Source organism: Anarrhichthys ocellatus, unplaced genomic scaffold, assembly GCF_004355925.1.
Source record: "Anarrhichthys ocellatus isolate YVR2014 unplaced genomic scaffold, GSC_Weel_1.0 scaffold23, whole genome shotgun sequence".
Lineage (NCBI taxonomy): Eukaryota > Metazoa > Chordata > Actinopteri > Perciformes > Anarhichadidae > Anarrhichthys > Anarrhichthys ocellatus.
In genome coordinates, this window is record NW_022280053.1 from 5,408,079 (window position 1) to 5,422,738 (window position 14,660).

At 42.8% G+C, this 14,660-nt stretch overlaps 2 protein-coding genes across 3 annotated transcripts in view; both read right to left on the reverse strand.

The window, feature by feature from the left end:
* The window catches only part of smad7 (SMAD family member 7), a 17,500-nt gene extending 13,690 nt beyond the window's left edge, over nucleotides 1-3,810 (reverse strand). The window contains exons 1-2 of the mRNA XM_031860141.1: nucleotides 1,968-3,810; nucleotides 929-982 (exon numbers count right to left, since the gene is read on the reverse strand). Coding sequence (XP_031716001.1) covers nucleotides 929-982; nucleotides 1,968-2,433 — 520 coding nt within the window. The 5' untranslated portion in view covers nucleotides 2,434-3,810. The remainder of the gene's footprint in view (nucleotides 1-928; nucleotides 983-1,967) is intronic.
* A 2,314-nt stretch (nucleotides 3,811-6,124) lies between these two features.
* dym (dymeclin) overlaps nucleotides 6,125-14,660 on the reverse strand; it is a 49,923-nt gene continuing 41,387 nt past the window's right edge. Inside the window, exon 17 of one of the 2 annotated variants that reach the window (XM_031859867.1) lies at nucleotides 6,125-9,624. In XM_031859867.1, coding sequence (XP_031715727.1) covers nucleotides 9,610-9,624 — 15 coding nt within the window. In that variant the 3' untranslated portion in view covers nucleotides 6,125-9,609. Of the gene's footprint in view, nucleotides 9,625-12,572; nucleotides 13,140-14,660 lie in introns of those variants that run through there. The other variant, XM_031859866.1, reaches the window with a different exon arrangement.

The window sequence follows — 14,660 nt, forward strand, 5'->3', positions numbered from 1 at the left end:
GGGGGGTTTGAAGAACCACAGCTGCAGCTGCAATGACTTCCTATTGTTTCCACTCACTGAAATGAAAGCCACTTTCTCCTTCTCCTGACTAACTGGCTGGCTCGTCGACTGACCGGTCATTGTTCCACTCCGAGCTATTCCTGCACTGACAGGCAGCCACATAGACGCAAAGAAGCAAGAAAAATATAAAAAGATATATACTGCATTTTACGTATTTGTCACCCTCTCCGTGACATGAGGATCCTCATCTCCTCTTCTTCCCCAGTCTCGCACTATTCTGTTTATAGCCTGAAATCTAACGTACTTTGAAGGCGATGACATAACTCGGTGCCACTTTCCAGCACTGGGGAACAGGATGACAACCACAGCAGCATGTGGAGTCTGACACAGGTGGAGGGAGAACACAATTAAACAAGCCCGAAGCTTCTTAAGGGGGGGGACAAGGTATATATATATATATATATATATATATATATATATATATATATATATAGACAAATCCTTAACCTTAATCTGATGATTAATTCAGCTGATAAATGCCTGCTGGCTCCAAAGACGCCGCTGTCTGTGCTGCGATTCACAATAGATAAATGGACACACAAAACAACCCCGCCCCCACCCACCAATCAGACACACACTATGCCCCTGGTGACATGCCAGTCAGTCTATAGCTGGTATCTCAACTTTGTGCTGCCTTGCCCTGGCTGCCAGCCATGCTAGAACTGCCCAGCCAGACACTCCACCGCTATCATAAATCACAACATAACATGGGAGCTGTTTCCGTACACACAACAGAGGAAGTGTGTGAGAACATATGCAAACGTTATGCTAATCAACATGTAAGCATTCATGAATGGCCTTTAAGATGTGCATGTTTTGCAGGGGGGGGGGGGACATATGCCTTTATGTATGTGTACATTAAGCTCACCTGGTGGTTTAAGATAGTCCATGGGATAGCGCGAATATGGAGGAGGAGGAGACTCTGCATGGAGTGGGGAAAAAAATAAGCAGAACATGAGCAAAAAAAACAAAACAAGGGAGAGATCTTAACTTTATGATAAGAGTTGCCATTCTACTGGGAAAAGGTTTTGTGTCTGTCAGCTCAGCCTGGAGAGGCAGGCTGTGAGGCCGGCCGGGCGGCTATTGCCTTTCATTGGCAGGCAGATAAACAGGGGGCCGCCTGGCGCCAGGAGGGCCACTATCAGCGTCTAGGACAAACTGAGATATGGGCCTCTTTTGGCCTGGGACGCCAAGCACAAGCAAGCAAGCCTGCCAGCACACACACACACACACACACACACACGCACACACACACAGGCCCTGGAAACTTCACCGTGGAAAGACTGTAAAGCCCTGGATGAGTCTGCTTTGCGCTTTGGAAATGCCAATTTTGAAATGTTGAAACAGCAGATGGGCTGTTTGTTTAAAAAGCGGGGCTTCTGATGAAGTTGTAAAAAAAGATCCTGATTTAAGGTGGACTAAACAGCTCGTAAGTGCTTTGGCACTTCTCACGCGCCAACAAAAACACATGTTAAAGACGGGATGCCGCCTAATTAAGAAAGCAACCCATTTAGAATATAAAAACACAAACAATCGATAAAACATAATAATAATTCGATGGGGGGGGCGATAGGCATTTGTGATGTAACTATTTCAATATAACGTGCCAAATTCAAATTTGATGACACTATAGTCCCGCTGCCGGATATATGAAGGGGACCCTTCTTACATCGGTCAAGTTTGACCTTATGGAAGAAGCTCAAGACAACTATGCCAAGAGAGGTGATGTCATTTGAATTAGGCTACTTATGCCTGTAACAGTCTGGTAATTATTTGACACAATGGCACGGTGACTGGATGCATACTTCATTTTAAAATGAGGCCCGACCACCAGAGAAATAAACGCTATTTCAGAACTTTTTTCTTTTCTGTCGCGAGAATGAGGTTATTGAAATAATCCAGCTCACCGAGTTCACAAAGTCTGCTCATGTGGTGCGGGTTGCAGCAAACGAGCTCTGGGTTGATTTTCCCGTAGGATTCACAGCAAGACAGCCTCTTCAGCTCCGAGGAATGCCTGAGGTCCGGCCACCTGAACACTTTGTAGAGCAGCATGGGGAGAGAGTAAGACTGTTGACCCACTTTGGCGTCCACTTTGCTGGGCAGGAGCAAGCAAGGGCTTCGGACACCCCCCTTGGACTCCACCGCCTGCAAAAGCACCTCTAATTGTTTCTCTTTGATCTTTTTCAGTATCGAGTGGGTCAACGCCTTCAATTCAGCCTCCGACCCGGCGTTGGACTTGGCCACCTTTGTCGTTTTGCCCATGCAGCAGCCCCCGGAGCCATGCGTCCCTCTATCCGTCTCCCCGTCGCCCTCCACGGGCGCACGGCTCCTCCAGAGTCGCCGGACGAGCCCCGATCGTTTGGTCCTAAACATGCGGGACGAAAAGAGGGTTCCCCGGCTAAAAAACGAGCATGGTGTCCGCAAATCATGAAGATTCCGGGATCCGAGTCCAGGCAATGACAAGCAGCCTGAGAAAATACGGTGGAAGAACCGGGAGCTGGATGAGCAGAGGAAGTCTGTAGCATACGCCAGTCTCTGTTGCCTTCTCCTACAGACTTGATCACTGAAAAGCAGGCGAGGTTCCCGGGACAGTCAGCTTTTCCTCGGGGGATAAACAACCATCATATCCAGGCGGTTGAGACTAGCCTATAAAAATGAATCTAGCAGTTTATACACCTCGGCTACAACACACCCAGCATAGCCCGAAAGTGTGCACAATTATTCCCGTGGCGATGTGCAGCCTATAGCGCTGTGAGCTGACCCCCTTTAAAACAAATTCCGATTTTCAGCATGAAACAGTGTCAAACATCGTGCTATCTTTTGCGAATCAGCCGTGGTGGAAATGAGACAGACTGGGGCCTAATTAAAGCCTAAACGCTATCACAATTATCCCATGAAAAGCGAAGCTCGCCGCCGCGTCTTCAAGAGCATTAATCCACAAAATCCTTGATCCGACTGCACGGAGTAGGGCTCTCCAGCAGGCTCGCGGAGGCTTTAAAAATATCTGTTATAGTCTAAATATGCCACTCGTCTGCAGAGGATGTGGTCTGCTGGTAAGAGGGAGCCTTCGTCCGAAGAGCCAGTGAGCAAATCCAGGGCTGATTCTCTCACCCGAGTCGAGTAGAGTTGCGTTGCGTTTGAAAGCCTGGCGGAAAAGCGAGAGAGACCCCTCGGGTTACGTCCGCGCACCGAGCCTCGAGACCTATTTTTGTAGTCGAATCCTCTAAGATTAAATAATCCAACCTCGTATCTCACACGAAGTTTCTGCGTCCGAGTGTGGAAGGAAAAGCGAGCCGACGTGTGATCTCGAGGGGGGTTGGAAGGCTCTCTGTCTGCAAATGAGGCGGATGGCTTGGGTGCCCTTGCTCCGTCTCCAGTCTCCAGTGCGCATTGACGCGCCCGGTCACGTGTGTGTCTAGACACCCTGTCGCTTAAAAGAAATGTGATTGTGTTGCGCAAACAACAGATCAAGTAGAGCTCACAGCGCACACGCACACACGCGAGCGCGCGCGCGCACACACACACACACACACACACACACACACACACACACACACAGCCAAAAAGGAGTAGGAAAGTTAAAAAATGTTCCCAGAAAAAGTTGAAAGAGTGTAACATTGAGAATAGGAGGACGAGGCTGGGAGACTAAAGCAGTTATAGGCCAAAATAAACTCAATTCAAGTCATGTCTGTTACAACTTGTGAAGCGGCCAGATTGGGAAAGATGAATCGAGTGAAGTGGCCCTCTGTACCTTAATACAGCTTATTATTATTATTATTATTATTCGTTTGTACGCTCTATCCAACGAGCTTTAATGACACGGGAGTTAAGCAAAAGGACACAACTTATAGATTTGCAGCTTTTGGTCATTTTAGTGCTGTTGATGTCTGATCTCTCTGTTGTTTGAGGCGTTTGATCAGTGTTTATTATAACCATGCCTATTAAGGAAAGCATACATGTTGTAGCTATTAATGGAGATGGAATCAATATAATTTAAACATGGACAACAGTTCTTCTAATCTCATCATAAAACATTTTGCTATTCTGAAGTGGATCGATCTGTATAGTTTTCCCTGGTTTTATTTTGGGTTTTGCCCTGAACTATGCTTTTCAGGCAACGCTTGCGCCACCACTAAGCTCTATAGCTGCTCAGGTTGTAGTTGGACCTTGCACAGGTTTGGTTTTAATAAATGTAGCTGGTGTCTTCAACTACAAACAAAGAGGCCAGGAAGGAGCGTGTTTGTGCCTGCGAGTCTATACTTAGGGCAAGAAAGACAAACGACAACATGTCCGAAACACAGATGAGAGCGCGCTGCTGCCGCCCTATGGACGTTCGTCTTCCAGATGGGACAATCCCAAGTGTCCTTTGAGTTTGTTTGTCTGAATTAACAGCACAACAGTGTCCGGCCTTCTTTATTTATCCGGTAAAACGCTCAATCGACTGAGGATCAATTTCCTTCCGCGCCTGCAGTAGGATCTGCCCACTTTATACCGTCTATCAGCTAAATCCACATTTATTGTGACAGGCGCAATGGATTGATTTGATCAATTTACTGTTAATGCAGCTCAGTGTGAGAGACAAAGACAGGCTTCACTACCAAACAGCGTGGCAGCTTAGTTTTGTTTGTATAGTTGTAGCCTATACAACTATAATAGAATGGTACTGATTAGATAAATGGCTACACTGTTCTATTAAACGTATTGGCAGTGGTGCATATTGCATTTTATGAACCATTAACCAGAACCGTATAAACACATCAAACTCTGTTGAAATAATCACATTTTAAACAGCAGACGAGACCCACAACATGTGTGGCTGCAGAGGACCACATGCACTTCAGGAGGCCCTCAGTCACACTGAGCTGCATTAACTTGAATGCCTTTTTTTCTAATGCGTATGCGTGTGTCTCCTCCGGAGCCTAATTGAGTTCCCTAGACAGACAGTAGTCCAGGGGAGGAGGTGCAGGCAGCAGTATGTAAATGTGTCAGTGAGCCAGTGTCGCTGCAGGGCAGAGGGGGTGGATGGCTGATAATGATGAGATGTGCAGGGTCGGATGTGTGTGTGTGTGTGTGTGTACGTGGATGGAGGTAGTCAACTGCTCATCCCCACATTGTCCCAGGATCCCCCACTGGCGCCGCAAGAGCGCAGCGCAAGGGCCCAAACGGTTCAGAGGACTGCATGCGCCGCTTTTTAAGGTAGTCTGGAAGCAATCAGTCAGGGGAAAAGGTCTGTCAGAGGGATTGTGGAAGTGACTGCAGACGCACATTGTCCCCTCCTCTCTCTCTCTACATTTCCCGGCCCTTCCCTTTGATTGTGTACGTGTGTGTGTGTGTGTGTGTGTGTGTGTGACTATTCTCCAGACTCCAGGAAGTAGCCAATTTTGTCTAACCGTTTTCCATTTCAGTCTGGCTGGAGGAGTCTGTCTGTAAAGTGGCCTGAATATAGGTGCAGGACGGAGTTCTCTTGAACATTTTGCATCACCATGTTTGCGCCACAGCCCTTGTCTTTACATATTTTAAACCCCACCTCAAACAAATACAAAATTAACAAAATGGTGAATTCAGCTGCATGGGCTAATTATATAGTGTTCTGTTTCTTAAACTATGGGTCTTTAACCTAAAGGATTGTGAACCCCTTATTTATTAGGGATTGTATGAAACTTATAAGGGTGGTGAGGGGGCTGGACATCAAGTGTTGTGAACATGTTGCTAATTTAGTATGACTTATTTAATCATGGAACCCAATTTAAACTGTTCTAAATGGAACATCTAATTGTGCCCATGATTAAAACTATGATGCAGCGACAGAACTGGCCTGTGCTGCCATACTAATATTTTACATGCAATCCCTCAAAGGTAGACCACATGATGATGTATACTGTCAGATTATATAAATAGTCAATGGTCAGAGATTTTGTCATACAGGTTTTATCACAGTATATATATATATATATATATATATATACCGCCATTTAATATCTCTGGTTGTAGTGGGACATTATGGGCAATGTTGCAAATCAATGAGCAGCACAGCTTCACGGCCTAATTGGCTTTTTTATATGATTTTTGCCTCAATGTGATGAAGTTCCTTGACTTGACAGACATTAAATTTGCTGGATTATGTATTAAAAAGGGCATTCTTGTCTGGTTGTTTTGTCCATAAATTGTTTCTCAATTTATTTTTCCAGAATATTTACAAAACTGCATTAGTATACATTGTTATCTCAGTATAAAATTACTTAAATATTACACGATGTGTTACTGGGACTTTTTCCCAATTAATAATAACACAAGGTTTGTGAGATAATTCATTTTCTATGAATTTTAACATTTTGAATTCCAGCATGATATATGTAATTGCCTCAACTATATTCTACCATGAAGCCCACAGAGCTGATTCACAAGAGGCCGTGCAAAGTGGAAAAACAGCCTTATAGCGGCAGAATGACGATTCATATTCTAGATAGCAGTCTTGGCCTTTACTATAATTTATTGATACAGTGACTGCCTCCAGACAAGGGGTCATGCATATGCAATTAAAGAGGCTTACTCTGACTGAACCACAGTGATCAGAATAGGCTGAAGATGGCACACATGGAGCTCTTCGTTGCTTCGATAACAATAAAAAAAGCAAGTTTAATTAAAAAGATAGCGGAGAATTAATTTTTTCTGATATCATGTCCGAACGCATACATTGGTGGATGTCACTGCATAATTAAACACATGATAACAATCTGGATGTGCTTCTGTTCTAAATATATTGTGCTGAAAATAATCTATTAATGACTCCAGCTGTGGTTCCACCATAATGACAGAGAGAGGGAAAGGTGATGTCCTGTCCTCAAACATGCTGTCGAACCAAAAAAACAACAACCACAAAGTGAAACATTACGACGTGAACAGAAAAGCTCAAGAACATATTGGTCAATGATGTTGCACCTGAGGGTGCAGCAAAAGATAGATACTCTAGGTTCAAATCACAGACATTATCTGAACAGCAGGCGAGGGCATTCAAAGGAAAGCATGTAGGGCAAAAGATTATCATCGATTAATCGTTTGGTCTATTAAATGTCAGAAAATAGTTTCAAAACGCCCTGTGCAATCTCCAACAGCCTGAGGGCATGTCATCAAATTATTTTTGGCAGATGCAAGAGAAAATACTCACAACTGAGATGTCGGAAATCAGGAATGTTATGTTGAAAAATTACTTTAGCAATAAATCAATCATGAAAATAGTTGCCGATTAATTTCCAGCTAGTTGTTTTAGCTTTTAAACAAAACAGCAGTAAAATGTAGTATGCAAATCATATGTACAGTATAAAAACTGGAGGAAAATAAAACATATTTATAAGCTGAAGGACATATACTGCACATATAAGATGTTACTGCTTTCCAGAAAGGAAAGTTTTAAATATGTGTTAAAGGCTAATGTCCGTTACTTGTAGGATTAACTTATCCAAATAGCAAAGCATAACCAAAAAACTACTCTAAGCAAAATGTTGAATGCAAATTAACACATTTATTAATAAACCTTCCAGTTCAAAACATCAAGCAACAGCAGCTCCGTTTGTAGTTCTGTGAGGTGAAAGATGGAAACTGAACCAGAAACACATCACAGACTGCAGACAGCAGTCAATCAATAAAAAGAAACACCGTAACACAATATTAATCGCTTTTTATCGATCCAAACTTTTCAAATGGATCAAACTCAGACTGATGCATTATGATGAATCAATGTTTTTTTTACACCCCACATAACCTGATCATACATTTACGTACTTTAAAAAATTAATATGTAGAAAGCCATCACTAGCAATTATAAAGTGCATTGAAGTGAATATACCAACCTTAGATACAGTATATCAGAGGATTCAGGCCCTTTGCTGCTATCCTTACAGACCAATGTCTCCCCCCCCCTGCAAGAACATTTCTTTACCCGGATAGATAGATATATACTTTGACTCCACAAGCACAAGCAACATTAAAGAGTACAGAAAATACAAAACAGGTAATACAACAGGCTGTTCTCATACAGCGTTCTTAGCTATATCTGCGAAAAATGAATTTTTAGATGTTTTTAGAATCTATGTAATCTTGAACCAGGAAGAATAAAGACCACAAAGCCCCCACACAGGGCAGGACAGAGGGTCAAACAAAAACCGGTCCTGCACCCAGGAGACTGCTGTTTGTGCTCCATTTGAAACAAAAAGTCTACGTTGAATTATTTGTCACCTAACCTCAGCACTCCGGTAAGTAACAATTACTCCATTCGTGATTACACTGATTACCTGATTCAACATGAATATTCCAAGTTTACAGGGTTATCAATGTGGACACATAGGACAGAACTTGTATAATAGGCTGGTTATGTATAACCACTGAACTTTGATCACCAACTTCATTGGGATCAAAGGTAATCTCAGTTCTTTTGATCCCAAAGAAGTCAGTGATCTCTTGCTTTGTTTGCAAAGTTTTCTCTCATTGAAAGAGTTTCATGAAAACATCTTTTCAAAATGGGATTCATGTTCGTAAGCTGCTGTTTGATAAAAGCTTCACCCAGTGGAGAATGCTGTAAAGAACAGGTCATTTTACATTCACTCTCCTTTAATATGGGTTTTGTTCAGGGATTCAATTTGTGACATTGTATCAAAGGAGCCAGAGGCCTCGGTGACCCAGTTCTCTTTATAGGCCATTAGTGTGAAATAATTTTGAAGATCTGCAGGCGTGTAATTGGTCTACATATATAAGAGTGCTGGGGCTAAATGGATGGAGCAAGATATCTCAAACCTAATGTTGAAGTATATCTTATATGTGGTCTGGATGTTTTTGGTGACCTCTTATTCCCCTGGCTTCACCATCATGCCCAAATATCTTCTTCTAAAAAACATCAACACACTTGGTAGATCGCCATGAGATGGAATGAGCACATTCATATTCCCCAGAGGATGAACCTTTTCCCAAAAATTTCCACATGCACTAGACAAAAAAGGAAAACTGGGGCTGATGGGAAAGTCAATAGTTTGGCAGATATTTGACAAATAAAGTTTTAATGTTAGCGCTATATGAAAGAGTATCACCAACGTTATTAAAGATCATCCTAATGGACACATGCATAATCAATATAAAAGTGTTTGGGATATATCACTCAAAACCACAACTTAATGATTGTGCCAAAGGAAGTGACAGGGGCTCACCAAAAGCATTAGAGTACATCCTCTTGGAGCCATGAATGTCTGTACAGAAAAAGGTTGTGCCAACAATCCATCAAGAAGGTGTTGATTTTCACAAGTGAAAGACCTGCTGGTGGTGCGATATGTAAAGTCAGCGGGTCACCAAAGTCTGTAGGATTCCTCCTCTGGGAGACACGGATGTCAGCACACAATTTAATGTAAATTTGTCCAATAGTTGATCAAAGTGGTGGACAGGCTGACCAACAGAGCGACATTATAAACAAACATATAAAAAAGACATTAAAAAAAATCACCTCTTACCTTCTATCCTAGGTCTGCTCCTGTCTTGTGATGTGTTAAGCAGCTCCATGTTAAAAGGTCAACGACCGGTGACCTAGAAAGAATTTCAGCAAAGTAACTCAACAACTCAAAAATAGAAAAATAGTCTAAAATATAGATGAGAAACGCTACAGTAGAGCTATGTGACTTTTAAAGCCTTTCCTACGGTGTGTGGTGACCAGATATTGTTCACTTTGTGTAACCTGTGATGACTAAACTTCGGTTCGCTGGTATCTTTCAGACATCACGTGCACTATACACCCTGTCTGTCTCTTCTTTATATCTCTTTGTGTATTTCCATTGACGGTCCAGCCCATTGAAACTGTTTTCATTCCACTGAGGATTTGGAAAGAATGACAGTAGGTGTTATCTGTGTTTATTTTTGTATTTACATCTAACTCTGCGTTGTTCTCATGCTGTGAACGAGCGTCCTCCTTCCTGTGACCTAATCCTAAAACCTTTGAGCCCAACGACCTTCCATCGTTACTGTGGTAATCCGTCAAATTAATTGGTTCCGTGTCACTAGGGGCTACCAGTAGCTACTACAGAGCCACTTCAGCAATCTGGTCTCCCGTGCTCTAGTTTTTCAAATCATTCAATTGACGCTGATCTGGGTATGACCTCGGCATCTGGAGCCACACTACGCTGGTACACTGCAACACAACCACACCTAGACCTTGAGGAAAAGGTACCAGCCTGTTAAAAAAAAAAAAAAATGAACTACCCATCCCAGAATCCCCTGCCCCATCCATCTTCCTGCTGTCACCTGAAATGGGAGCCCATGGTAAGGTGACCCCTACACCATGATGGAACAAGGAGGGCCATGTCCCTTTGTGAAAACCTCCCCTCAACCATCTGGCACGGCAATAATAGAGCTGGAAGCAGGTGAGCGTCGGTGCAGAGAGAGAAAGAGTCCGGAAAATTTGTCCTCGAGCGTGCAGCCTAACTGTAACCTACTGACGACACCCGGGCTGAAAATGGGCCATTCTTTGCATCAAATTGCTTCCATTATATTGTCCTTGAGAATGAGAGAATTTCAGGCATGAAAATCAATACAATAGAGACGAAAGGCATGAAATTCTCTTGGGAAGTGGGAGCTCCGGCGACACAGTGGGTACCATTGTGCAGTAAACTCCCCCCCCCCCCCCAAAAGTGGTTTCATGCCACTGTTTCTGCTGCCTCTGCATCTATGACCACAACGAGCAACAATGAGACATGAGAGACACATGCCGTGCTAACGTTTACTGTCATCTGTGATGCGGATATAAACAGCATGTGACAGCTTGATTTTTTTAGGCAGATTTATCTTTTGTCTAGTTTGCTCTGCAGAGTTAAAGGTGCTAAATTTGAAATTCAGAGCATGTCTTTTGCCTTCACACGGCACTTTACATGGAGACAGCTGAGGTGGTGGCTCGCAGCTAATGGCACAAAAAAGTGCCAACAGCAGCAACAGTGCTGACAGAGCTAACAGTGTTTAACTGACAGGGGAACCAGGGACGAGTCTAGATGGTACACAGGCGGCAATAAGTATGAATATATATATATTTCTGTTCTATACAATACAATATATAACCTTTAGAAAAAGCACTTTAGCTGAAATGAGCCAAGGACACACTATTCTAGTTGATGTTCCAGAGTAAATAGTCAACACGTCAATACCTCACAGACCTATAATTTATCAAAACGGTCTACAGTTGTGGTTCCCAACCAGGCGGTTGCAAGATACATTTTTGGGCTGCACAATGATTAATGAGGTATGACAGAAAAAACACTATTTCTGCCAAACACAATGACTTTTCTCCAATTTTTCCTTAAAAAATATAAATCTGTTTTTGCTCTTCGGGCCTCTAAAACCTTTTCAAAAGAAAAACATCTGTGATGGGAAAATCACACTGGTTGATCTGCTTGCAACTTTGAGTCATAAAAAGACATTGCATAGTTTTGAAGGACTAGCTCAACATTTTGGGAAAAACACAACACGTAAGATGAGAAGATTGATACACAATCCGTGTCAATGCAAAAATGTGTATAATTTCAATTTGATATGGAATACATTCCCCCTGTAGGTCCATACTGTTCCCTGAATGGTTCACTTCACTTCGCTTAATAACCACATGACACTTTGGTTGCTTTGATTTCATATTTTTATTTAAACTCCTATTTCCAAAGTAATGTTCGCCACAAAATGACAACTGTTGTCATATTATATGTAATAATATAAAGCCAGTTTTTACCCTGGGAAGATTCAAAGGATCGTACCACCGGTTTTCTTTCATAGTAGTCGTCACTTTAGTACAACTACCGTTTACATTTTGGGAGGGATGAATATGTATAAAAAAAAAAAAATATACATGAAAATAAATAATTTAATACAAAGTCTCTACTTAAACATGCAAATAAAGTGACAAATCAGAGAGTCAAACCCACCGTTATTATGCACAACAGGACAAGGGGAGATGACTTGTCCTAGTGCGAGTACTGGCCTTGTTCGCATCAGGAGGAAAAAGGAAACGACAAAAGGCGGAACAGTCAAACAAACAAGATGGAAGTACAAATTAAATCACATGAAGAAAAGCGATGTGGGCTGCTAATATCATCCAGGGATTGAACTTAAGCATTAATTATAGTGTAATTCAATGTGGGTTATTGGAGGTGGACTGAAATCTAAAATCCATGCATGTTACAAACAAACTTCCTGTTGGCTCTCTCTTTCCTCTGGCCCTTTTTAAAATCTTATTTCACAAACACAAATATTTTATAAAACCAATTGTATCCAGAGAACGATGTTGGTCAAAATAAAACCGTACTTTATGAGATACTTAAAACTCAACATCATAAGTTATTCATTAATCTATGTTGTATGTCTTGACTATGAAGTCGATACTATTTCTTAGCATTCAGAGCAGCAGTAAATTAACCAGAGCAGTGCACATGTGTTTTAATTGACCTACTGTTTGTAAGCAAGAAGAAAAAAAGAAATAAAACAGGATTATCCATCGCCGGTGTCTTGAGCTCCTCAGAATAACAGAACATTTTACAGCAGACATGTAACTCGCCATGTGCTGTGGAACCAGGTGAAGCTGCTCAGGTGTTAAATCGGTAATCCCTACAGGACCGCACGGAAGTGGGCGCTACCGAGTGAACTGTTCACCAGTACAGATGAAGCCTCACGGTGTTGAAGCGGAGGATCTTTTATGATATAAGAAGAGAAAAGAGGCTGTGCATAAAAAGAAACACCAGTCTGTACAAGGTCGAGGCACTTTCAAAGCAGCGTGCACATACTATAAAGGGCAATGCGCACACACACACACACACCCACCCACCCACCCAAACACACGCACACATGCCGTCAGTCCTTATTTTTTTTTCCTATACAGAACGGGGATGAAGACGCACACAAGTCTTGCTGCAGCAGGTGTTTCAGCCAGAGTCCATGCTGAACAGCTCGATGCCATGCGGGCTCCAGTGGAGGCCGACTCCAGAGTTGAAGACCAGGGACCAGACATAGGGGATGAAGAAATCCTCCGGCTGGTCTTCCTCCACGTATTTAAACTTGAGCTCTGGAAACTTCTATTCACACAAAAAGAGAAGCGAGAGATGCTAAGAAAGGTTGGTGGGATGATGCACAACCGAGATACTTCTGTATGTTGTTCAGTAACAGAAAAAGATTTGAAATTTGAATATGCAAAATGGGGTAAAACCATTCTGGAAAAGGTGGCTCTACATCGGGACAAAGATCTGGTCCTCTGTTGCAATGATTGCCGGGTAAATGGTAAAATTAGCCCGTTCACGTAAATCATCTACCAGGAATGTGTACTTGCGACCAACACGGCGACATCTCCGCTGCTACACAGGTAGGTTAACCTGTTTAGGCCTCACGGTAATTATTCTTCATCACGTACAGTAGCTCGCTGGCAGATGTAATTCCATCTGTCTGTGAGGTAAAATTGTTTACAGCTGCCTGCGGGACAGGACAGGTATTAACGTGGTCAGACCACCAATCTCTTAAAGGGACGGCTCAAGACCCCGGCGGGCAACTGGATATGGACGGTTACGCACCGACTGTCGCTCAGAAACTAGCCGGAGACAAATGAGAGAACGGACCTCAATACAAAACAAGTAAATATATAAAAAAACAAAAACAAAAGGCAATCTAATAAACTGAAACCAAACATAGGGGTGTAGCTTTACCGAGCGGTCCGTCAGCCATCGTGACCTTATTGTTTAGACTGGTGGAGAAGTGCTGAGTAACCCGATTACTTGGCGATAGCCACTCAGGCCTTCAAGCTTCAGCCTGTCATGACACGGCTCATCAACGGACAAAACACTCAGTGAGCTGGACCGGGAGAGGTTATCAAGTTCAGTGTTGATTATGTCTGGAGCTAATCCCCCAGGAAAACAGAGACAACACACACACACACACACACACACACACACACACACACACACACGGAGTGTACTATCTTCTGCATACTCATGTTTGTATGTGATTTTTAGAGCTGAAACAAATTAGTTAATTGACAGGAAATTTACTATTTTGACAATCAATTAATCATTTTCATATTTTAAGCAGAAATTACCAAAGAAATTCCTCACATTTGAAGCAAAAATGTGAGTTAACGATTGATACAGTTATACTCGACTGTCTTTGCATTGCAAGATGCGCCGTTCCTCTTCGAAGTGTCAGCACAAGAAATACTGGATGTTCCTTTTTTTTTTTTTTACTTGAAGCTAACATAAACCCACTCAACAGCAGGGTGGCAAGCAAAAACAAGAACATCAATAATACAAGGAGGTAGCTCATTATATCCTCCCGTCTACACACGCATGTATATCCACACACACGCAGCCAGTAATCAGTCTGCGCTGAAAGACAGACGCTGAGGGCCTTTATGCGATGGTCCCAGTCCGGTCTATTGAGTCCTGGCTGGCTCCATTCACAGCCACACTATCGATATCATAATGACACAGACGGAGGGGCTGCGGGGGTCACAGGCCATATGCCAGGCTGCTGAGGCCAGACCCCCCCACCCCCCCACCCCCCCACACACACACACACACACACACACACACACACACACACACACACAC